At 40.9% G+C, this 25482-nt stretch overlaps 1 protein-coding gene across 1 annotated transcript; it reads right to left on the reverse strand.

Moving 5' to 3' along the window:
• Window positions 1-852: 852 nt before the first annotated feature.
• Window positions 853-24143, reverse strand: LOC111217105 (phosphatidylinositol-binding clathrin assembly protein-like). Its single transcript, XM_022738823.1, has 18 exons — window positions 23971-24143; window positions 15541-15683; window positions 13701-13776; window positions 13146-13248; window positions 12351-12444; window positions 12150-12261; window positions 11520-11626; window positions 8182-8267; window positions 7575-7677; window positions 6887-7020; window positions 6504-6601; window positions 6144-6257; window positions 5995-6025; window positions 5677-5818; window positions 4173-4196; window positions 3713-3769; window positions 3437-3556; window positions 853-1621 (listed from the first exon to the last, which is right to left on the reverse strand). Exons 1-18 carry the CDS (start codon window positions 24098-24100, stop codon window positions 1607-1609), a joined length of 1689 nt encoding a protein of 562 aa, XP_022594544.1. The 5' UTR covers window positions 24101-24143; the 3' UTR covers window positions 853-1606.
• Window positions 24144-25482: the final 1339 nt, after the last annotated feature.

The raw sequence follows: 25482 nt of genomic DNA on the forward strand, positions 1-25482 counted from the left end.
ATTAACATTTTACGTCTCATTAAAGCCTGCCCGCCTCTAGCTGTCTGAATTAATCTATATGTCGTCACTGCAGGCATTATTAGGGTCGTGATCGACAGACAGTCGCTTTCCGACAGTCTGGTCCTCATTGGACTCCTCTGACTGACCTTTAGCTATCCTGTCCACAAATGTTAACACTACATTAACAAACCTATCACTGTGTTAGCAATGTCTTTTATTCCTCCAAGTGGAGGTGAGACATCTGCTGTGGTAATTACCCTTATCCAGGACTTCATAAGAGACTAATTTTGGACAGGACGAATGCTCAGGACAGGGAGGACATCATACACTTGGGAGCTAGACCATTTCTGATTGGCAAGACTGAGAATCGCCTCCTTAGTAATATCCAGTCACGTCTCTATCTGGCTCTCAGTGCATTTTTCACTACTTTTAGAGCAGTACGGGTATAAAAGAACGAGTTAAATAGAAAAAAACCCAAAAGAAAACGTAATTCTGTACAGAAACCTGATGTGGACACACAAGAGGTACAACACTACAGCAGGAAACATCTTCTAAACAGGCTACAGATGGGTGGAAAAGACGGTAACAGGGTTGCATGATATTGCACAGCTGTAGAGGAGGAAAAAAGAACAAAAATACAGTGTGTACAGCACATCCCCAAGTAGCAAAGTTAGTGTAAGAGGTTTGTTTACATCCAAATGCAATGCCTGGGTGTGGCTCAGTGCTTTCATCAGTTAGTTCCAGTGCAGTAACACATTGGTACCTGGCAACACTAATGACATCAGATACCAAAAGAGAAACATACAGTACATACCCTACACAGCTACGTCCATCCACACACACACACACAAACACACACACATACACACACACACACACACACACACACAAGCGTGCCCGCTAATTATCGTTCCACGTCGGATTCTTGATGTGAAGTTGGCAATTCAGAACAAATGGAGCTCATAAAAAGACTCAAACGGTAATGTTGATGCAGCACGCTGCCAATCTGAACAAGATGCTAAAATCACCTACACAGACATACACCCTTGGCAAAGTTCACATTGAGTAAAGTGCCAGCAAACGATCCAATCAGAGAAAGAGACGTGCGTCCTCCCGAGTTTGATTCAGTTGTGGGATGAAGAGGGAAGTGGGTAAGTTTTTATACAGGAAATTATCTGGATGAGGAGGTCAGGAAGTGGCGATAGAGCTTTTGCACTTCCATAGAGCTGTCAGTCTTTCTAGTGTCATCACAGGTCGTATTCGCCATCTGAATTGGCAAATCAAACAGAGGATGAGTGGGACTGATGCGGAGCCTCTGGCGCCCCAGCATTATAGATTCAAAGACAGAGAGATCAGTAGCCACATGGGGAGAGGAGAGGAGATTAGAGGGTCAGTCGACACAGAAACAGACATCAGCATTTCATCCTTTATCCGTCCTCTGGTCCTCTCTCCTTCTTCCTCTCCCCTCCCTTTTCCTCTCTGTCCTCGTCTTTCTTCTTCCTGCACTGGATTTGGTTCTGGATTTGTTTTCTTGGACTCTTTCTCTCCATCTCTTTCCTCTTGCCTTTTCTCTCTCAGCTTTGCTGCCATGGTTACAACATCATCCCTACATGAAGTGCATCTGCAGAGGACAGGGTGAGAATGGAGAGTAATTTAGTTCAACAAAACACCTCATCAAGTGATCAGGCATCTATTGACAAGCATATTACCTGCCGCAGTGCCAAGAAAACAGCTTCTCAGGGGCGTGAGTGCTAAGTAAGCAATTATATTACTCTGTTATGTTTTGAATAATTGGTCAAAATCCACTTGTTTACTCTACTGAGAGTCTTGCGGCTGCACCAACTGGTGATTACTCACAGGGAAAAGCTTTTTTTTCACACTTGCTGGTCAATTTTAAAATTATCTGGCATGATTCATGCTGCTTCGACAGGGGTCCACAGCTTGAGCGCTTTTTATCAATCATTACAAATAGCTATATATGAATATATCAATTGTTCCAGAGGACTTGCAGACATGAAGTATAGATGTAATATTAGTGTTAAAGGAAAATTCCACAATTTGTTGTTCTTGTGCTCTTTTTTTTTTATACCAATTTAGGATATGCAATACATCCCAGCCATTTTCAGATTGAATAAATTAATTTAGTCTTATTTGCTCTTATTGTTCTGCACCTTGTCTATTTCTGCTTTAGCTGGAAATTTCCTCCATTTCCCAGAAGTGTTCAGCAGCCCAGAGATAACTAGTTATAACACTACTTCTTCCATTTGAGCTACACATTCCAAAACATAAAAGCAAGAGAAGCCCAATATTCAGTCAAATTTCAGTTTCAGTTGTTTCTTTCTTTTCTGTTCTTGTTTTATATTGTCTACTAAGCATGGCTCGATTTACTGAAAGCTAAACTGATTTCCTGAAAGGAGATAGGCAAGAGCCTCATGTTTATGTGGGTGTTAAACAGAAAGCTTCAGGTCGAACATAGGGGTTTCTGTCATAACATAACACACGGCTCCTTTGTAAGTTAATATTTTAAAGTTTTCTCTGCTGCTGTTTTTTTTGCCGTGGAGCAGGTGGTGGTGATTGTTGCTTGACAAGAGCTTCAGCCATCGTCGTCTTTATAATACAACAGGTTATAATATGTCCTCTGAGCAGCGCTACGTCTTCGTGGCAGATTAGAGGCTACAGTGACTCGCTATCGGAAAGTGGCGAGACGGGCCGGGGATAGCTGGTTAGCGTGCTAACTTCAGTAGAAGAAAAGACGTGATAGAGACCAGAGTCAACACTGATGTGGCTTTCCACCACTGGAGACAGCTCTTGGTGAGTAAAGGAATGTTTGATGTTGAACTCACAGTGTTTCTTTCAGACTGCTGTTAAGTAAACAGCTGTTAATGCTTACGCTGGCTATGTAGCACTAGCAAAACTTAAAAATAGCTCCTTCAAAAAAATATCATTGTTTCCTTTCCTTCCTTCCTTTCTTTCTTTTTTTAACTTTCTTGCAGAGAATTATATGTGGAGATTGATACCAGTCTTATGTCTGTATACCAAATATAAAGATACAGCCAGCAAGCAGTTAGATTATTTTAGCATAAAGACTGGAAAAAAGATAGTCTGGCTCAATCTGAAGGAAACAAAGTCCACCTGCTTGCACCTCTAAAGCTCACTAACTAACATTTTACATCTCATTCGTTCAATCAATACAAAAACCTTATCTTTATTATTCAGATACTAGCGTGGTATTGCTATTCTTACCTAACTCATGGCAAGAGAGCAAATTAAGCGTTTCCTGAAAATGTCAAACTGTTCCTTTAAGCTACATACTACAGAATTCAGTCAAGTTTCAAAATGGGCCATATTCCCCAAAATAATAGCACTAAAACTACTGCTTTAACTACATGGCAAAGGAACTAATGTGTGTGTGTGTGTGTGTGTGTGTGTGTGTTACCTGTGTCCCCGGGATGGGTCCAAAGGGATTGGTAGGTCTCAGGACAGGCTGGTTGTACATGACAGGCTGTGGGGGCATCATGGGAACGCCCCCCATCTGATGACTCATCTGAGGAGGGAGCTGGTGAGACGACAGGTCAGTGCAGGTGAGGAGCAAGAAGGAGGTGGGGAATAAACAGGATAATGTGGATTTAGATTTAGACCGGTGTCGGCAGCATATTAATGAAAGATTTGTGAATGTACGACTGAGATTAGTCTAGAAGCTGTTGTCCTTTACCATTCCATACACAGGCACTTGGGGTGTCGTCATAGGAAAAGCCACTGGTGCTGGAGCCTGTGCAGAAAAACACAAATGATCACCTTCTAGCCAATACAGTATTTACCTAAAAATCAGTTACATACATAATCCTGATACTGTCAGCCACACGTCTAACCTGTCAAAGATATCCCCCAAATAAAGACAGAAATATTTTTACTTTCTCAAACATTTGCATTTGTTTGCATCTACCAAGACACCTAATCCTAAGTAACAAAGAGAGTTGCAACATTTAATAACGATGAGTTGAGGTAGTGGATTTGCATCCTGTAATAACCGCTTGGGATGAAACAACAATCCCAAGGCAGCACAACAAGCAAAAGAGTTCATTTTGTGTTAATAAAAGCAAAGCAAAGGAACAGGATGAAATCAGGTGCAAAAACAGGAGAGAGGGGGAGGTGAAGTGAAAAGAAGTACTTACATAGCCAGTATAGATCATCCCGTTCTGTGGAGGGTTACAGAAAAGAAGAAAGACTAGTTTTTAACACGTCTGCATACAACAATAAAAACCATGTCTGTGCCTATTCTCCAAATGGGTAGAGAAGATAAACCAGACCTTTGCCCATTCCTCATGGTCCAATCACTTCTACTTTCTATTCAAGTCGTGCCACCGGCTTTCCGAGCCATTTGCTCAATAAATGAGCGGTTTGAGTTGAGAGGTCAATCAGTCGAAAATTAAAAGATGAAACCAGATTGAATAGAAGAGACGTGTAGATAATTAGAGCAGAGCACTAAAGGACAGAGTCTCATTTGGGAGCTCCTTCAAAAGCCCTAGCTGCAGCACAAAGATACATTAGGCCATATACACAGTCCAAAAGTCTGAAAGTGGTCTCACACTGTGTAGGTGTATATGATGATTTTCAATCCAGAGTGAGATATATCCTTTTTAGAAATTGACTTCACTGACAAAATGATGGATTGCACCGAATACAATTATTTTTCAAAAGATTTCTGTGAGTAAGTGCTTCACTGACAAAAACACCAATTTACAGACTTGCTTCTCTATAATATAGACAGTTAAATGTTAGGTTGATTTTGTTTTGAAGTTTCTATTTTGTTACTGCCAGAAATCTCACTGTGCTGCTGGTGTGTTCGCATTTTTATTTCATAAGATTTGTGCAGTTTACATGGAATGAAATTCACTACATAAGGTGATTTATTTTCTCGTAACATTAGAGCTAAAACAATTAATCCATTAGAAAATGAGTTATTGACTGTTTTCATAATCAAATAATCATTTAAAGAATTTTTCATGCAAAAAAAAAAAAAAAAAGCCACATATTTTCCCAATATTTTCAGCTTTTCTCACTTTATATACAAAGTGATGAATTGGTTAATTGAAAAAAATAACTGTCAGGAGAATCAATAAAAGTAAGTTGCAGCCATACATGACAAGGCAAGGGAAGGAAAATCCGTTTAAATGGTGTGCAGGTGGCATATGAGGCGGCGGGTATAACAGAGGAAGGTAGTGCTAAACTTTAATTCCATCTTTCACAGCTTTTACTAGTTTGCAGAGACACTACAGTAGCTTTTTCCATCTGGATTCCACTGCAACAAACCGTGTGAAATATGTGCTTGTTTACACTGCTCATAGTACACACGGTTCTTTTATAGCTGCACACAGCCATCAGTTCCAGTTGACATAAGCGGCATGTGCTCTTTTGTGTGCTGGACTGAAATGGTGCAAAAAAAAAAAAAGTCAAGCCCAGTAGGCATAAATCAGCACTGCACTGGTCAGGTTTTGGAGGAAACCCAATGACTATAATGTCACTTGTCCCACTCATGACTAACAGGAGAATGAGGGAACTGTCAATCAAGTCTGTACATGCTCATGTTTAATCAGCCAACGTGAGTCAAAACACCAGAGAGGGGATGACATCCCCTACACACCCATCACGACCACATGAATGTAGCTTTTGATTTACCATCTGAGGGACGGGCATGGGTGCAGGTGCCATGGGATGGGTGGTGTGAGTCCAGTTGGTGCTGGTGCACATGGCCTTTGACTGCCAGCCACTTCCTCCTGTTGGCTTTTTCTCTACCAGCTGACTCCACTGGAGCTCCGGCCTGATGCACGCAGACACACACACACACACACACACACACACACACACACACACACACACACACACACACATAGAGTATTTTACTAGGACAACAGATGATGCAAAATGGAAATCATGATCATATGACAAAACTGGATAGACAGCAGTCTTTTGCTGAAGTCAGGAAAAGCCACTCACTTTTTAGCTGGCGTCCCCCCAAACTGCAAGTCTGAGAGAAGAGGAAAAGACAATAACAAACATAACATCAGCTGAAAGGAAGCAGGAATAACGGGAAAGAAAAATGGAGGTGATGACTGAATATTTGGACAGAGATGCTGTGTACTCACTACCAACTAGGTTGGCTAATGAAGAGTCCAAATCATTGGGCAGCATTTTCCCAGAGTGCAACGGGGCTCCTGGGCTGTGAATTTGAGTGGGCGGGGCTGGCTTCAGCAGGTCACCTGACATCCGAAGGTTACCATGGTAACATGAAAGGAGAAAAGAGGGGAAATGAGTCAAGAGCATGAAGCAACTAGGCGTTACTGTCACAGCTTATCCAGCCCTGAGGTGTGTGTGTGTGTGTGTGTGTGTGTGTGTGTGTGTGTGTGTGTGACTGCGTGAGTGGGCATTTATTTGCACGCTTCGTTGTGCGTTTGCATGATTATATGTGTGTGTGTTTGTTTGTTTGGTTGTGTATGCGGTCCTACCTCCCCAGGCATTGTTATTGTTGGGCACAGTGTGTGTGGTCTGGATGGGGGTGAAGTTTGGCTGCAGGGTGAACAGCTCACTGGTCAGGTTTGGCACACTACAGGAAGCAAAAGGGAGAGGAGAGCACAGTTGTGTTTCTCATTTAATTTTTATGCAACCAGAAAAGTCCATTTAAAAAAAAAAAAAGTTATTTACTGTGACAGATAAAAAGCAAGAAGTCTCTTGTTGAAGAACTGGGATAAAGGGATAAAATGATACAACGAAACTGAAAGGTACTGTTCGCAGACAAATCAGGAAACAAGAAAAGAGTCTTTCTACAATATAAAAAAGCCTTTTCCCCGTAGAATTTTTCTGTTTACACTGCATGGGACTACGGACTCACTGGTTGTTGACGGGTACGATGGGTGAGTTGGAGAAGAGATCTGCTGCCCCTCCGCTGCTGTTGGCACTGCCCACTGACTGGGTGCTGGGTGACACATTGGGCGTCTGAATGTCTATCGCCTTGTGACCGTCCTCCTGCGTGGAAAACATCAACAGAAAATGATTGAGCTTGTTGAAGAATGTTAACCTCCTCTGGAAAAACAAAAAGAGGAAGTCAAATATCTCTCATATTAAGTAGTGCAGCTGTTATAACTATTTCCATTCCCCGTGTCCTCGTTATTTGAATGAAAAATACACTGCAGAAGGTGTTTTAGACTTCAGTTCATTTCTATTCTCTGTGCAGCTGTGTATGCTGTGGGCCAGCAGCCAGGTACAGACAATGTATTTCACTGTACAGCAGGATTAATGCTCTTGTTCATTCAACTTCAACAACGGTGTGGGGGACAAAAAAAAAAAAAAAAGACTTGAGGGTACAGTTGTGTGTACACAGCTCACACAATTTCAGTGTGTTTCCTCACATACAAGCAGATGATTTGCAAAAAAGGTATCTGCACTGGGAATAATCACAATGTGGTTTCATTCAGTACAGTATTGTTTATATGTGATATTAGCTCTCCACGCCTCTCTACATTATGTGTGTGTGGGTGTTTTTTTTTTAAATGTCTAAAAATGTCTCGCAAATGTCTCGCCTTGTGTTGCTGCAGTCTGTTGTCGTCTGACTTGTCGTCCATGCGGCTGAGAGAGATCCCAGTGCTGGAGAGAGTGGACACTGCACTGGACAAGGTGCTGGATCTGAGGGTGAGACACACATACATACACACACACACACACACACACACACACACACACACACACACACACACACACACCCACACACACACACACACACACACACATGTCAGGAGATCACTCAAGTCAGTAGGATTCCCCCATTTGGGGAACATGAATGTTTGTGGCGATCCATCTCATCCTCGAAAGATTTGAGTCTGGATCAGTTACACCACAGTCTGAGCGATGGCAGTGTCGGCCTGTCTGTCCGCCACTTTGCTTCACACTTTAATATATCAACAAATATGAGATGCCATGAAATTTTGGGCATTCTTCAGATGATGAAGTCTAATGACTTTGGTGACGCCCTGATTTAACTTCCAGCAGCGCCACGAAGTCCCCATTTTTGGTTTTAAGTGAAAGGTCTCGAGTTATAGCAGTAGTAGTGGTAGAAGTACTACTATAATATTAACATTAATATTATATAGTGCAGCAGATCTTAGGAGCTTCTTTCTAATCTGATCTTACCTGCTGGCTGTGGAGAGGTCCTTCAGCTTCCTTCCCTCCAAAGAGGCTAGATGCTGCTCCAGAGCCTCAAGGAGAGAGCTGGGAGCCTGAGGTTGGAGGGGGGGGGTAAAGGGGTGGGAAGGTGAGGGGGTAATATTAGAACCACAGCCAAGCAGACAAAGTGGGACACACTGTTTTCTCTCACTCCCCCTCTCGTCACCCCCCTCATTTGATCTCACACACTTGGATACGCGCACACACAAAGCAGCAGCGAAATTAAGACATCACTTTCAGATTCGTCTTCTATTCTACGACAGCTCTTTGTACTTTTTTTTTTTTTTTTTTTTTTTTTTTTTTTGCATTTGGTTTCATCAGGTTTGGTTGACCAGCATGCACACATCAGCCCCGGATCATGCAAGCGAGTCCACAGCGGGACTGACAGGTCAGGGCAGATTAGAGCATCATCACTGCAGGGCTCCAGAGGAGAAACACGACAACAAACACATCTCTGAACCATCTAACGAGCCCATGCAGACGCCAGCAGTGCACAAACGCTCTCATAACACACACGCATACACATAAAGAAAATCACAATCCAAAAATTAAAGAGTTAACCCGTGGATTCCACTTTAGGTTAAAAGTCTGATTAACGTTGCTTTCATTTGATTTTATTTGATTAAGTAGCAACTAAACAAAGGAGCTGAGAACCATATTTTTTTTAATCCCACTGGAAGCCAAGGAGATTAACTCAGTGAAATGTAAACGTCTGGTGAAAAACCAGGTATACACATTGAGCAGCTGGCCGGCACTCTTTACTGGAAAACAAAAAGGATGGATGGGTTCATTTTGACAACATGTGATACCACGGTTTTCACCCAGAGCCTCACATTTCAGCGCCAGAGAACACAATGCAAACACAACAAGCAAAGAAAAGATTTCTCATATACTTATTTTAAGGGGGAAAGAGAGTAAAATGCGAATTCTGGATATCCTTCTTCAGAGAAATCTAGAATATGCTAAAAGTTTAAAAGTAAAACAGACACATATCTAGAGCTCAGTATAGGCATGGGTCACTATGTTGTTGAATAAGGGCATATAAGGTCTTCATAAGCACTACAAACATGACATTCATTTTAAAAAAGGCAGCCCTTCTCTCTTTTTTGTTACATGATTGGTGATATTGTAAACATCCAATTATGTTTCCACTAAAAAAAATGATACGTTGCATTTGAGGCCTTTAGCATGATATGCAGTACTTATGATGGCATTATGTACACCTATCCAAGTCATATTTGCAGAAACCTACTTAATAGAAACCATTCGCTGCTCTCCCCACAGCTAATGCAAAGGGACATAATCTTTTCAGGAGAATGATTTGAACACTGCTTATGAGGGCAAAAAACCTATTCCATGAAGCTGTGCTGACTTATTTGTATGATAAGCCTTTGAATGAAGAGACAAGCCTTGATATTTACACTGGGGAAAAATTCAGACAGATACTAAGCCCCAGTCTTGGACATTTAAAATAGAAATATGCAAAAAAAAAAGAGGTTAAAAAAACTTTAGTCAGCTGCAGAAATGCTGTTTTCAAAATCTTAAAATCTTACCTCAGAGTAAAATTTGTTCTGCAAAGATTCAGATAGGAGAAAAAAATGAAATCCCTGCACTAATGCATTATGGGGAAAAAATGCTTCAAGGCTATTTGCAGGTCTTCATTTATTGTTTCCTCTCTATTCTAGACTCTGTTCAGACAGAAAAGGAGAAAAAGCGAAGGAGTTGAGGAGAGTGAAGAAGAGAGGAGGAGGACGGGGCAGCTGCAGTGTGGGCAGGTCTGTAGGGTGAGTAGGGAACGGGAGCGTTTAGAATGAAGCATTATGGGATTGACTTGACGGATTTATATACTGGTTGACTGACTGGTTGATTGACTGATTGAGATGAGATGTAGACTGACCTGTGTGAGATCGGGGCTGTCGCCCTGATCTATCCCAACTCGCTGTGTCACAAAAAAGGAGGGAGGGGTAGGGGAGGGAGGAGGGAGGCAAAATAAAAATAAACCCAATGTAATAATAAAACAAGGAGTAAACCAAAAAACCCAACAGACCACAGAGTAAAAAAAGGGAAGAGGCGTGTGAAGGAGAAAGAAGAGGAGGAAGAGGAGGAGGAGGAGGAGGAGGGAGAAAGAAGAATCAAACCCAAGCATTCATTACTTCATGCAGTGGCTGGAAAGGAAAACAAATAAAAGACAACAGAGGAGGAGGGGAGGAGGGCACATGCACACGCATACAAACACCTATATATACAGTATATGTACACGCACACACACTTATAAGTACACGCACACGCGCACACTGAGATCTGGAGACTGGTTTGAAATGAATGCTGAGCACACCGACTGACTGTACAGGCAGGGCAGAGAGGGCAGACAACAGGTCACATGACTGTGCGAGGTAAGAAACATCCAAAAGGAAGACACTCAACTAATGTTGACTTTGAACAGAAAGAGAAGGGAGGGACACAGATGACACACAAACAGACAAACACACATTTTGTTAGACAGGTAAAATGAATGGGTCCTTAAAGTCAACGTTAGTCTGTAGTTTTTTTTTTTTTTTTTTCTTTTCTTTGGATCGAGATCCCCAAACCTTCTTCCAAATGGGAAACGAAACCAAGCAGTGAGAAAGCCTTTGAAGATGGCGCACGGGATAATGCTACGCAGTGGATAAAACTGTTGATATTCACTGTGAAGCCTAGCAAGGACTGCAACTGTTAATTGGATAGCAGCCATAATAAAGAAAGAAAACCATACTCTTTAAGAAAAGGGAGGGAATAAAAATAAGAGGAAGAGGAGACAGAGATAGAGATAGAAGAGCTTGCTTGGGCATGCAGTGCAGGCATGTGAACAGGCAGCACGCGAGGGGTCCCTCAACTGGAAGCTCTACATGAGTGGCTCTCTGATTGGCTGAAACTCAGCCATTAATCACTGTCTCGGAGTAACCCCCTCCCCAGGTCAGGGTAAGAGAAGGACAGAAACAGGAGAAAATCTAGATGCAAAAAAAGACTTGGAAGATTAGGCAAGAAGCCCCCCGGACGCTGATCTACGGTCAGTTTTAGCTTGGAAAATATCGACCGTAAATCAGATCCGAAGGGTAACAGACGTCTGGAGCAACTCTCAACAGGTTAGAGTGGAGTTTAAATTAGATAATTAGAAAAGGATATTTATATATTCACATAGAAAACAAGTTTAGAGGAAGAGGCTGTTGAGTTTTGCTCCAGACAGATATATTCCCGCCCTCTCCAGGGGTGTTTAACTCTGTTTCCTCCTCCTGAGGATGAGGACCAGCAGGACGAACAGACATTACCTCTGCCACTTTGAGAAACTCAGACAGTTTGGTCATCCTGTTGAGGAAGGTCTTGTAGATCTCCAAAGCTTCTTTGCACTGGTTCTTCTTCATGTCAAAGTATTTCTCTGTGTATCAGAAGACCACAATCAGCGTAAGAGCATCACTATTTATTCACCAAAAAAAAAAGAGGGAAATGTTCACTTTATCTTGATGATCGGCGACAAATACTTTATAAATATTTAATTTAACACACTGAGATGCTACATGATAATGTTAAAAAGTGAATACAATAAAAAAAAACTGCTAAAAAAACTGTTATTGATTTATCCTGATATGCCTGGATCTGGTGATGAAATAAATTCTACATAGACTCCCAGTCACTATATAAATCGAGTAAATTAAGTAATTAATCATTTAATGAACTTCACAGCAAAGAGTCTGATGGTCTGTTCCTCCTCGCTGGCTTAACAATTAATGGGAGGAAAGAAGGTGATCTTTATAGTCTTTAATTGAACTTTGAGAGATAGTAGCAGGAAAAATTGATTTCCCCCTAAAGAAGGATTGAGTGGAGTCACAGTCTTGTGATCTCGACATCAGGGGGACATTACGCCATAAATACATCCCTGACCTCATTAGAGATGAGCCTACCCAGCATGTTGATGACCCCTTCATTATAGGCAGCAAACAACCGTATGGAGTCTTTAAAGAGCAACATGAAAGCTGTGTTGATCACTCCATTGGTCAGCTCGTTGGAGTTAGGCTGGGGGAGGGACAGACAGTGGGAAAATGCTGTGTGAGATCAGATCCAGATACAGGTTTTCAGAAACCAGTATCAGTCACATGTTTTACCTGGAAATCCAGCAGTGCATCCAGCTGGTTCTGAATGATAGGCAGAGTCTTAATCAGCTTCTCCGTGTTCATGGTGCGCATCACACCCTCAGCCCTGGCAACACACAAGAGCACATGCGCACAAACACAAATGCGACACACACACACGCACAGGACTTTAAAACAAGCCTTTAAACACAAAAGGGTGAAATAATAATACAGAAATAAACACATCTTTAAGAAAGATATGTAACTTTTGAAATTAATGACGACACATTCTTCTTCCTGCTAATTAAAATGGGGAATTTATAACCATTGCTCAGGGGTTTGTAGGTGGTTACTGGTTCACTTCACTTACTTCATGACTCTTTTCTATTTGCGCTAATGTAACATTACCTATTAGCATTTTTTTGTTTTTACCTTTATCCCATAACCGCCACTTGTGGCCATAGTGGCTGCTGGTCAGTAAAAGCTACACAGACTCACTTTAAGGAAAAATACTGAATCTATTTGTTACATAGTAGCATCAAATCACATCACATCAAATCAAGTTTATTTATAAAGCACATTGACTAATATGCTGTAGAATAAAATACAAAGAAAACATGTGACATAAAGAGATAATGTTTGTGATGTCTTAACTAGCCCATACAAGTAGTAGTAGTAGAGCCTGAAAATATAAATACAATTGTTCCAACTATTATCATCCTTTTTGGTTAAAATAACCCATAATTCCCCAATGTATACATGACATGTATGTCAGTAGTGTGTGTGTGTGTGTGTGTGTGTGTGTGTGTGTGTGTGTGTGTTTGTTACCCTCTCTTCATCTTGGTGAAGTCCACCGCTGCTAGTCTGTAAGACATGGCTTTTTCATTCAGGTAGCGGCTGTAGCGTCTGATGAAAGTTGACATGTTATACCCTGGAGGAGGGAGGGGGGCAGAGAGGGGGCGCTGCAGTTAGTAACTGATCACTTTGTCCTATTTTCAAATCAGGTTAAGAACCCATAATCCTTTTCATATGAAGTGTACTAACTTCTTTATGAGCAATCTGCTTTTCCCAATGTGTCAAACAGGCCCTGGCACCACATTACTTCAAGATTTATTTATTTATTCATTTTCACTTTTGAAAACGTTTAATTACAAAGTCACTGAGCATGTTTTTTTTTTTTTCATTTTCAGCAGCTTGTTGTAACAAATAAAGAGCGTATTTGTCTGTAGCCCTGCGATTCTGGTCTCTGGCTTTCCCCTTGAAATAGGCTCTGAAATTGGCTTATTGATAGTGTTACAGAGCCGCGGAGAGTGCGACATAAAGTCATTTTGTTGGACGTACAGCACTGCTGAGTTTACAAACAGCCAAATGGCATTAAATCACCTTGTAGTGCAGCCTTATCTAGAAAGTTGTTGAGGTTGAAGAGTGTGTTTCTGGAGGCAAGGTACTGCATCAATCTCTGACGGAAAAAAAAGAGAGAACAGAAGGGGTTAGTGTCTTATCTGCTACTTCTCCCCGACAATATCAAGTCATGTCCATGCTGACACACTGGCAGTGTGTATGCCATGCCAAGTGAAGAGTTCATTTGAAGCTTTACAAGTCTTTCACAGAAGCTTGTTGACTGAAAGTAATGAAATGGACACTGGAAAACTGGGCTTGACGCCGATTGCATAAGCAGAGTTACAGCTAATCACATGCTTCACAACAACCAGACGTTTGCAGAAAATCAAATGCCCAATACTGATAATGGAGCATCTGAAGAATGGAAGTTCTGCTTGTACATTTTACAATAACAATCCTTCACTGAAACCATCCATCTTTGACCTGATCTGTCAGTGTTCATCTGCAACATTATTTTTGTTTGGTTTCCTAGTTGGAATATCAAGTGCTGACTTTCCAGGTGAGTTTTGGTTCATCCTGCCCCAGTATTAAAAAGAAATTCTAACCAGTAAAGTTACAATATGCCCCTCCTATCAAATTCTTTCTTTAATTGATATCCCATTCGCATAGAGCAATCAGTAATCCCATTCCAGTGTCCTGTTTTGTAAGGAAATACATCACATTAAGGACATAAAGTCATGGTCACGTCATGGTGCTTTAAACCATATATTTTTTCTGATCAGGTTGAAAATGCCAAAGCCAGTTTAGGCATCCCAGACAAATGTTCAAAACACCATGTCACAACTTGTGTCACTAAAAGCTTTGTTGCTTTTACACACTTTGAGTGGGTCGTCATGCCCGCTGTAATTGCCGCCACAGCCTCTCTTTCTAGTTTGAGACGCTCATCATTTAACATGTTTGATGTTTTTGGTTGTTGCTCTCGTGGTACGAGCAGTGGAGAGAGGCAATTTGCCACACTGGCCATTGAAATGTCAGCGGGGATACTTCATCAGTCCATGTTGGACACATGGAAGATACGGCTTCAAAGAAAACTCGCTGCAAGAGTTGGAGAGAAATTGCCGCAACCTGGTGAGCGAAATGTCAGTGTCTGGATAGATCGATGACCCGTGCGTCGGCGTCTCTCTCTCTCATGTTTGTGTGTGTGGAGACATAGTTGTGCAGAGCATTGAATTGTCCAGGAAATGTCTTTGTTTCATCCACTCATTGACCCCATTTTAAAGTGTTTTAATGGTAGTTTGTCATCTAGTGTAGGGATGCAGTAACAACAAGTAACAACAGCTAATTCATTATTGATCCATCCGCTTATCGTTTTCACCACAAATAGATAAATTGTTCATTTTATGAAATAATTAATGCATAATAAAATAAATAAAAGAATTCCCATCACAAGTTCGACCAAAGATATTCAATTTACAGTGATGTAAACAGAGAAGAAAGCAGCAAATCCTCAAATTGAGTAGTAAATAAAGTAAATGTTTGGCATTATTTTGTTGATAAATAACTTGATAAGATTTCTATCCAAACACCGATTGAATAGTTAACTGATAAACAGTCTAACACTGTTACCACTAACTAAACAAAGCTATCTAGGAACAGATCTTATACCTGTTCACCTTAAAACTTTAAATGTGAGGGGGAAGTACTTGTTGCCTAATAGTTGTGTATGACTATCCAAAAAAAAAATTGTTCTCTTTTTGTTTTGATCACAGTAAAACAAGCGTGCTATGTCCAAACGATAAACTATTTTCTCATGGAAATATCATTTGAAAAATTGCCGTTTTTGTCCTTTCTGGGCTTCCATACATCGGTGCGTTCAGCTCACCTCGTTGCCGTACATCATGAGGTGGTGTGTGGTGATGAGCGCTTTGAAAACCACTATCCAGCTGTTGCTGGCTGTGCGCTCCAGCAGTGTGTCTGCCAGGTGGGGGATGCTGACGTTCATCTCATTGGTGCAGTGGATCAGGTCTGGAGGATAGAAAAAAAAAACAGTATGAATGATCCTGAAAAAAAGAAGTAAATAAATAAATAAATGATTAGTAGAACAAGAATCATAGATAAAGGTGTTAGAGATCATTTGTTAAATTGCAGGTTTTACCACTGTGTCCACAAACTCCTGTTCACGTACATTAAGTCAGTGTGAATAAAAGCACCAGCCACGTGCCAAAACCATCATTTATAACCTTAGCGAGCTCATGAAGTCATATTGACTGGTGCATTATTTTTTGACTCACTCAATATCAGCACACAAATCAATGAACAAATGACAGATGAATTAGAACCAGGGCTACTATATCAAAAAATCCATTCACTGGCTGTAATCCAGCAGCTCTACCTACCTACTCCACCAAAATGTCAACAAAACATCCAATCAGAAGAAAGTTACATTACAAGGTCAATTCTAATCCAGCACAATCAGCACAGGAGATGCATCATTTTTAAAAGAAAGCATCAAATGAATAAACTGATTATGAATAATGAATCTGAATTTTCCTCCAGAGCATCTTTGTGAGCGGTGATGGACTAAATCTGACTTGACCCCAACATTTACCCTCTCAGACTCACACCCAGAGTGTAAATTGCCTGTTCAAAGCAAATGTGCAAATGTGAAACACATTTTAAAAGAGAATTAGCTCAGTGATCTGCTGTGTGTCGGATCCAGAGGTCTGACAAATGGCAGGTGGACTATGTGTTTTTAAAATTAAAAAACTAACATGCAAACAGGATAGTTTCTTTTAAAGGCAGAGAAATAAGTCTCCACTTTTATATTTACAACAATATCTCCCCAAAATAGTGAATTACAGATGACAGGTGATTCAGAATTCAGCAGTAAATGTACAACTGGGACATATTGTAGGAACAATGCCCTAAATTCCTTAAGGATTTTGGCTAAAGATCAAGATCAAAATGTAAAGTATGTTCAGCATCTGTTTAATCTCAAAGGTTTACTGACTCCTAGTAAAAGAACCAAGCTTTAAATAGCACAAATAGGCTCCTTCTTATGTGCCCTGTTGCTATATATTGTATACTGCATATTCTGCAAATCAATAAATGAGAAATTATTCCGCTTGTGATTCAAGAAGTGAAGTTACAGAAAGTTATTTCCCTGGATAAACCAATTACAGTTATCTCAATATTTTTGCTCAGTAGTATTGGCAAGACTGAGATAGGAATAGGATTACAGGTAATATTGGTGCAAACCACATGTCATTTAGTGAAGGAACATTAAAATAGAAAATAGAAATAAGAAAATAATAAATGTCAAAGTTGATAAAGTCAGATGAAAAAAAAATCAAGATGGGGGGAAATTTTAGTTGAATTTGACAACAGATGGTCAAGAAAAGCACACCACCAACAAAGGCAATATACAATGCAATACTATAATGATACAAGTAAAGGAACTAAAATAAAAAAGCAGTGATGCAGCCAGTGAAACCTCGGGGGAGTGAGTGGAAGTGAACTTGCATTCAAAGACAGACAGAGAAAGAAGCTGTGGGCAGAGTTACTGAGAGAAAACTTCTTTCTGAGGCAAATCCTCAGTCTGTTTCTTTCACGGGATCAGAGGTTATCAGGGTTTATTTGAAAGCTGTGTGATGTTTTCTGCGCCCATTGAAACGCTGGATACCACAGAGTCCCGGCTGATACCACAGTTACATGCTTAATGAATGTCAAAGGCACCCAAAGCACCAGCAATTCACTGCAGCTAATGTTTCAATCCTGCTCATCTTTTCTCCGTGTTATTTTTGAGCATGAAAGCGACACGGCCGGTAATAACTGCAACAATATTGATTATACTCTTTATCGACTCGCGCAGCTTTGAATGCCATGAATTATCACTGCAGTCAGACTGTCAGAGTCTCCCTCTACAGCATTAATGTCATGACATTTGGTCCCTTGATTTAAGGCCAAATATTAGTCAAGGGTCTGAGTACATCCAATATCTGAAAGTGGAAACGTGTAGAAAACAATGAACAAAATGATTCCTAAACACATTTTGAAAAAATATCCATGTAGAGCAACACTAACATCAAAATTGATATTTACATCACTATAAAGCATATTTACACCTGACTGTACATATAAGTCGCCACAAACCCAGAATCACCACTTTATATATTTCGATTTTTATTCTGAATTTGTGTTTTTCAAAGTCCCGTCTCATAATTAAATCTCCGGGCATGAATATAGCAATCACGTGTTGTAATGGTGGCGGTCAGTCATGCTTTCACATCGTTAATGGTTTGTTTGTGTGTTTGTTTCCTTCAGGCTCAATAATTAATGGTACCACATTGATTCAAACTAATTAATGCTTCTTGTCAAAAGTGAACACACATAAATGCACTCGTAAAGTGGACATGCCACACACTTTTTCACCATGCTAGCAACATGGCGCTGCAGATAACAGTGCTGGTCCGTGGCTTTGGGCTAGACTGAAATATCTCATAAACTACTGGCTGGATTGCCGTGAAATTAAGACAGACATTCATTGTCTCCAGAGGATGAATCCTAAAGACTTTGGTGATCCTTAAACTGTTGCCCTGGTGGCACCAGAGGTTAAAATTTATGTGGTTGTGGTTGCTTTTACAGAGAACCGTGGAATGTTTCAGTGAAGTTAATTGAGAGCTAACTTGCTGGGTAAATTGGCTAGTCTCACGTCAGCTGCAATATTTTATTTATTGTCTCTTAAAATGCTCACCAACAGGAAATACTGTTTATCTTGGTGGAGATACTGATACTGATACTGATATGACCACTATAAAAGTACTAAAGGACGATGACAAAAGGGAATGCTAGCATGCTGACATTAGCATTTAGTACCACTTTGTGTAATGCTCACGGGGCCGTTAGCGTAGCTTGTTTAAAGCGGCTATTATCAACATTTTTATAATAAGAATGTATCAAATGACAGTGTTACAATGTGAAAAGGGGGTCGATCAAAGCTGCCATAAACCTACTGAGATTTACAACCTAAATCTGCAGCTCTCAGCTTTACTGAACTATGTAGCAAGTTCCAGCTCTTTTCAGTTTTAGTTTTCCTCTTTGGTTCACTCTCACGACTCTCGCAGCGACTCTTTCGATATCAGCATGCAGCTCTTTTCATCAGAAAAAGCTCCTAAAACCCACTGTACGTACTCACTGTATGTAACCTGCCTAGCACCACACAGCAGACAGACAGAGTTAGCAACTAGCTGGTGAACATATTGGAACTTTTAGCTGCTAAAGATCCAGATATTTCCCTCAGGAGTTGGTTGAGACCAAAAACAGAGCTAAAAGAGAGTGTAAATTGAACTTATATTCATCAGGTGGCCAGAAACATGACTCCAAATGAATGATAATGTTGCTGTGTTACTGCTGGATGTTTAATTAAGATGCTATTTGATATGTCAGTGTTGGCAAAAAAACATCAGTTATTGCAGGTTTAAATGTATTGTTTACTTTTAGCTGAATAATTGCAAAGCACATATGCTTCTACTTGAATACAATTGCACCTAAATAATAGAGCCCACCTCTATATATTCCTCTGTGTGATAATACATCATCCAGAATGTATTCTTTGACATGTGATGGTGTAGATAGCTAGAGGGATGTAATGAAGTATTGACTGTATGATTGCCAACTGGGATTATTGATAAACTGCAGTCCAACATCAATAACACAATTACAACTAAGCTTTAGGATATGAGTTTGAAAACATTTATACAAAGGATAATATGACAACATGGTGTCATCAAATTAAATTCAAGACATTTGTAATGCTAGTTAGGATAAAAAATACAAGATGAGTGTTTTAAAGTATGTGTGTCTGGAGGGAGTTCTCCTCATAAAGAGACTAACTGTAAAATGTAACACATTTTTTGTTCAAGACCTTGGCTTTATGCAAAGTGAGTCATTTTCAGGACCTGAAACAGAACTGCAAGACTACGCGATTATACTGACACATACAGTAGATGTGGGAGTAAATGTGTAGGGGTTTTCATTCATTCTCATTCATTTTGTGTTTTTCTGTCACGTCAGACCAAATGTGAATCATTTCAACTTCTTTTCAATGTCGTCTTTTACTTTATGTGAAAGTATGTGAAATGTGTGTGTGTGAAAGGACATAAATGTGGCTTCTTAGGAGCAAAAAGCTTGTGATTACCGTCAACACATTTTGTTGTTGCTTTTGCATACATTTATGGTACAACGCAATTATAGCCGTGACACGCAACCAAAATAATCATGTGCTGAATAACACAACAGACTGTGCTTTCAGGGCAGAAGGTCATTTTTAGGCATGATTACTATTCTATATCTGATAAATTTCTATTGCCACTCTCTACTATCTCAGCCATGCAGAATATTGCCTAGTGAAAGTGAAATCCCATTACTCTGTGTGTCATGCTCGTCATTCGCTATAGGTAGTAAATAATCAACATTGGCCGTTTATGTCACCAACCGGTCTGTCAAGGTCATGACACTATAGGGGGGAAAAAAAGAGACCTGGGTTTGCTCACTCTGAATAGCTTCAATGACTAGCATTGCATTTGATTTATCATGTGTTGTATTTGGACAAATGGCACAGCTATTCATCTTTTCTTTCCACTGTGCCTCGCAAGGATGGATCAATAACAAGCTGAGTGTATTTTAAAGGTACTTGAAATGTTGTCTGTATTTATCAGAGCTCTCAGATTAAGTAAACCAATCTAGAATCACTGCCCAGGTGTATTTTGGCGTCCTTTCTTTCTTTCTGATCTGAACAGAAAACTTGGATTAGTTCTGAGGGATGTGATTTTAAATCCCACTGATGGGCAACTTTGCCAGTAACCTCTGTTTCTTTATCTTTGTTTGTTTAATCCTATAGAGCCGGTGTGAAACCAGAATCTGTTACAGCAGTAAGAAAATCTCATTCAAAACCATCTGGACATTTGACAGTTAACTAACAATCCAGCGCTGGAACAAAGGCTTTTCACAACAGTATGTGATGTGGCTCGCTTTAATCTAATATAACTGATCATTTAACATTTCTATCAGAAATATTACAGCTAAAATTTTTGAAAACTGACTTAATACTGTAAGTGGTAGTAAATCTTCATGGGAGTTGTAGTTTTTTCTGACTTACGATGCCGTGATGTCACGTTCAGTGTAGCCTCTGATCCAATCGCTTCTGTACCTCAATGAAATCGCTCATTCAGCATTTCATTGATATAGTCTTTCTGAAAAAATGAAGTATGTTCCTGGGGTTTATTTTCCATATTCTAAGACAAATCAGCATCTATTACAGCAGTTTCTATCAGACATTGAAACCATTGTGAACAAAAACAGAAAAAACTATAGCTCCCATGAAAATTTACAACAGCATGCAATTTTTTTTTATCTGTATTAATTAAGCATCTAATCTCTGCTTTCTAAAAAACCTCCACACCGCTTGCTCTTCTGTCCTCCTATGTCTGAGCTAACCGCGACCCCCTTGACTCACTAATGGACTCGTTTCTTCTGTCAAGCCTGGGCCTTATGGGTGATACTGTTCATTAAATGTTGCTCAAACCAGACAGATGAAATAAACAACGATAGTAGATCATTTTTTTTAGGAAATGGCCATCTTTATCTAAACATATGAAGTGAGCCACACCACACTTGTGGGTTTTTGAATAAGGTCTTCTTGCTTCTGTAACAGAACCTAGAAGTTCTGGTTTCACTTTATTCTGCCACTGATTTTGTTCCACTTACTGGCACAGTAGTTCCTGCTGAGGGTTTTTACGCACTCTTCATTCCCTCAGAATACAGTGTTTGTCACTTTTTATGACCCTATTTTATGACCGTATTTAAAGCTGAACAAGAAAAGACCCAAAATTTGATGGTGGGTGCGCTGCACAAAGAGAGCGTGGTTCACACATATCTGAACTCTCAGACTTGACACTGACCCACAGTCTTGTACAGCTGAATCATCTGGAGCTCCTGAGAGCTGTAGACATCATTTGCTTTTTCTTTGCATTCTTGCATTCTTTATTCCCTTCCCCACCAAGGTCCTCCCAGACAGTTGTGGGATTAGTGCCACTGTCCTCCTGATTACAAACAAACTTCCTTCCTGCGCCCTTCCCCAACCTTAAGTGCAGCCTCTACTCTCAATTAAATGCCAGGGAGAGAACTGGATGTTATATCATGTCCTGGGTAGAGAGGAGAGGCCCTCTTAACAGGAAATAGAAAGTGTGTTATTGTGGAAGCTAGCTGTGTCTGTTAGAACAGCTGCATCTGAATGGCTCAAGTACAAAACACTCATTCAACTAAAAAAATCAATTCAAGCTTCCAGGGGGGTGAATTGAGCCAAGCCTACAGTTTCTGCTCTGGCATGGAGCTTTTTTATTCCACAAATCACCAGAATAAGAGTCGGATCAGAACAAAAAAAATGCCTCATGTAACCACTTCGACCAGAATAAATGGACACATTCTGAGAGAGATGTCATTGTCCTTGAGAGCGGAGGTATAAAATGTTTTACAGATTACATTTTATCATGTAAATGCTCAGAATTTCTGCTCTCATCCTTGAGTTGAGTGACATTCGCTAGTTTCTGAGAGGCTCTGACTCACGACAGGTGAGAGAGGTGGACGACCTTCTACCATTTAATAACTGCAGTAATATGTTCTTATAAAACTGCGGCTTCGGTAGTAAGCACAGGAATAAACCAATATCTTGATGCACTTTATCTGCCTTTAGCTTTACTTTAGTTGAAATCATCAATTGGCTTGGTTTTCTTCAGAGATTAAGTCAATAGTCATACTTCCACCTGTACCAGGGGTTTCCAGACTGCCCCTCTTGAGGATGGATCAACAACCAAAATGTAAAACATGAGCCTCACAAATGGCCACAGCAGTAACATCACTGAAATCCTGAATAATTAGCCTTTGGTGGTGGTCACCATCAAGATAAGGAGATTTGTGTGAAATCAAAGCAGCAGTAATTACCCAGTGTTGCAATTCAAGAGTCATTAAATGCCCCCCCCCCCTTTGTAAATGCACATATGAACTTGCTTCTGGACCTTTTAAACACCCCCCACTGGGTGTTTTCTGCTTTAGTGGCCCTTTTTTTTGTTGTTGTTGTTTCAGTCAAGGAAAGTGATACAGGCCTGATTTAGATGTATTGTGTTGAAGCGCCCAGTGGCACATCTTGTGAGGGAGCCCAGAATTCCCAGTGTCACCTCTGCCGTGGACATAACTGACTAATCCACTGCCAAACTTGCGGGCTGACTGGCTGGGTGTGTAGCTGGATGACTGACTCTCAGGCTGTTTGGCGACCTGCCTCGTTGTTCCTCTCTCTCTCTCTCTCTCTCTCTCTCTCTCTCTCACTGATTTATCCACGTTTCCTCTTGATTAGCCATCTTGCTATGTGCCCGTCTGTCTGTGTGTCTGTCTGTCTGGACTGACTGCCTGCTAGTCTGACTGGCAGCACCATTGATTACCCGTGCTCTCTATTGATCATGTCAAGTAATTATAGTGAGCCAGAAAAGCCACCTAACCTAATAATCACTGGCAAAAATCTGCATGTGAGGAATCTTCTTATGTTCATAATTGCTTCAGGTAATTAGCAGAATGTGGAGATAAAGAATCTGTACTGACACCAAAAAAAACAAAAAAACAAAAAAACAGCCTCATTGTAACACCCACCAGCAGAGCTACAGTACACACAGTATACTGTGTGACTCCCTGCCTTCAGCACCTCAGGACTGACAGCACTAACACATTCATTAATGATAATATTGCAGCAGAGGACATGACAGTGAACTTGAACGTGAGATTCTGCAAATGAAGAAAAAATGTTAGTGATGCTGCAGGAATAACGCATATTCATTTGGCTATGAAGTGTCTCCAGAGGATAATAGTGCTGCTGCTGATAGTGGCGTTAATAATGAATAGGCCTGTACACTGTAAAGCGGATGGTTGCAATATGATTAGCCTATACCAGAGTGGCCTATTTCCCCTGAATGACATGCACAGATAGTGCCTGGCTGTTTGCCCCTCGCCTTATATTAAAATTTACTGCTCGCTTTAATGGCCAGATACATTGTAGTGTATGCTTTGCGGCGTAAATCAAATTTTAGTCCAAGGGAATGTAATGGTGCCTAATTAAAGAGGATGCAAACCGGATGAGAGAGAGAGAGAGAGGGGGGAGCATAATAGATGCTGTTTATAAAAGCTATCCTTTGTGAGGAAAGATGCTGGTAGCTTGATGCATGCATGCAGGCTATCTATACCGTATGCAGTGATGGTATGCTTAACCTACAGTCAAGGTGTTTCTTCTTGGGTCCGCTGACTTCATGCGTCGTGGCCTTGCAGACGGCTTTGCTGATGGCAGACCCGGTCATGCTGTGCTGCGCGGCGGCGATCCGGTCCGTCAAAGACTGTCCCGACATGTTACGGAGGAGGAGGTGGTGGTGGTGGTAGTGGCGGAGGTGGCGGATGAGGAGGCAGGCGGAGTGATGGTCGAGTCCGGGTGGGGGGAAACGGGGAGGACGATCAAAATGTCTTTAGCGGCAGGGAGGAGGGTAGTGCCCTCTGCGAGAATTGGCCGTCTGAGGAGGAGGAGGAGGAGGACGAGGAGGAGGACAGCAGCGTACACCGACGAGGATCCGGTGGGAGAATTCATGCGGCGGCCAAATAAAACATAAGACGGTCACATCCAGGGAACCATTTAATATTCAGTCGAAGGCATCAGGATGGTCCAGCTGCAGAAATGATTTATCAACCTCTATATTTATATATATATATATATATATAGGCTATATATATATATAAAAAAGCTGGGAAAAAAATCAATGTATAATTAGCGCGGCCTGCATCAAAAAGCAGCACAGTAAAATAATATAAGACAATGTACAGTGAGCTGCAATGTATCCCTGAAATAGCCGCTGACAACGCTGAGATGCCGGCGGGATGCGCCTTTACGAGAGCTGAATCCGAAATAATCGAAAGACTACCGGTGATTAGTATCAAATCTATGCGGCATCCCCTATAACCGAAGACTCATTTTTCAAAGACGATATAAAACAGCATTGTCCTTTCCCCCTTTTTTTTTCTCCTCTTCTTCACCCGGTTTCTCCTCTGAATCTATGCAGAGCTCCGACCGCAAACACCTCTTTTGATCCACACAGCACCCCGCGCTGGTTGCATCTAACCTCAGCCGCTTTTATTTTATATCGCCTGTCTTTTTTAATCTTCTCACAAAAGGGTGTATTTCTGTGTTCAGGTTGCCGATAGGCCAATTCCGATTTTTTTCCCCCCTGTCAGTCAAACTTGTGTGTAAAATGGCAGTACATGAATCAGGTGACTGAGAAAGGAGGGCGATTGGGCCACTTCTCGGGTCCGGGGAGGGCATCTTAAAGCAGAAGGCTGCCCCGGGTTTGCAAGGCATCAGCTGGTTCATCACCTCGGTGCATGTGTGTGTAAGGCTCCGGAGTGTGATGTGCAAACTCTCCCTGATTACCTGCTGTCCAATGAAATGTAGACACATAGGGAGGAAAATCCATGATGTTATCAACACAACATGTTTGTGTGATGCTTGTTTCAACAGGATTCCTACTGTCTATCTATAATGACAGAAAATATCCCTGTTGTGGTCTATTTTATGGTTATCTTTATGATTTTACAGTAGTAATATTATGTTTTTCTTAATTACATCACAACATTCCTACGTCAATGTGACTGTAACCCCCCCCCCAACAAGCCTTTATCATTCCTGTGATGGTCACAGTTTGTTGACATTTCTTATAACCTCAATAATTTCCCAGGAATGTTC

Source organism: Seriola dumerili, unplaced genomic scaffold, assembly GCF_002260705.1.
Source record: "Seriola dumerili isolate Sdu_G_001 unplaced genomic scaffold, Sdu_1.0 BDQW01000040.1, whole genome shotgun sequence".
NCBI classification, from domain to species: domain Eukaryota; kingdom Metazoa; phylum Chordata; class Actinopteri; order Carangiformes; family Carangidae; genus Seriola; species Seriola dumerili.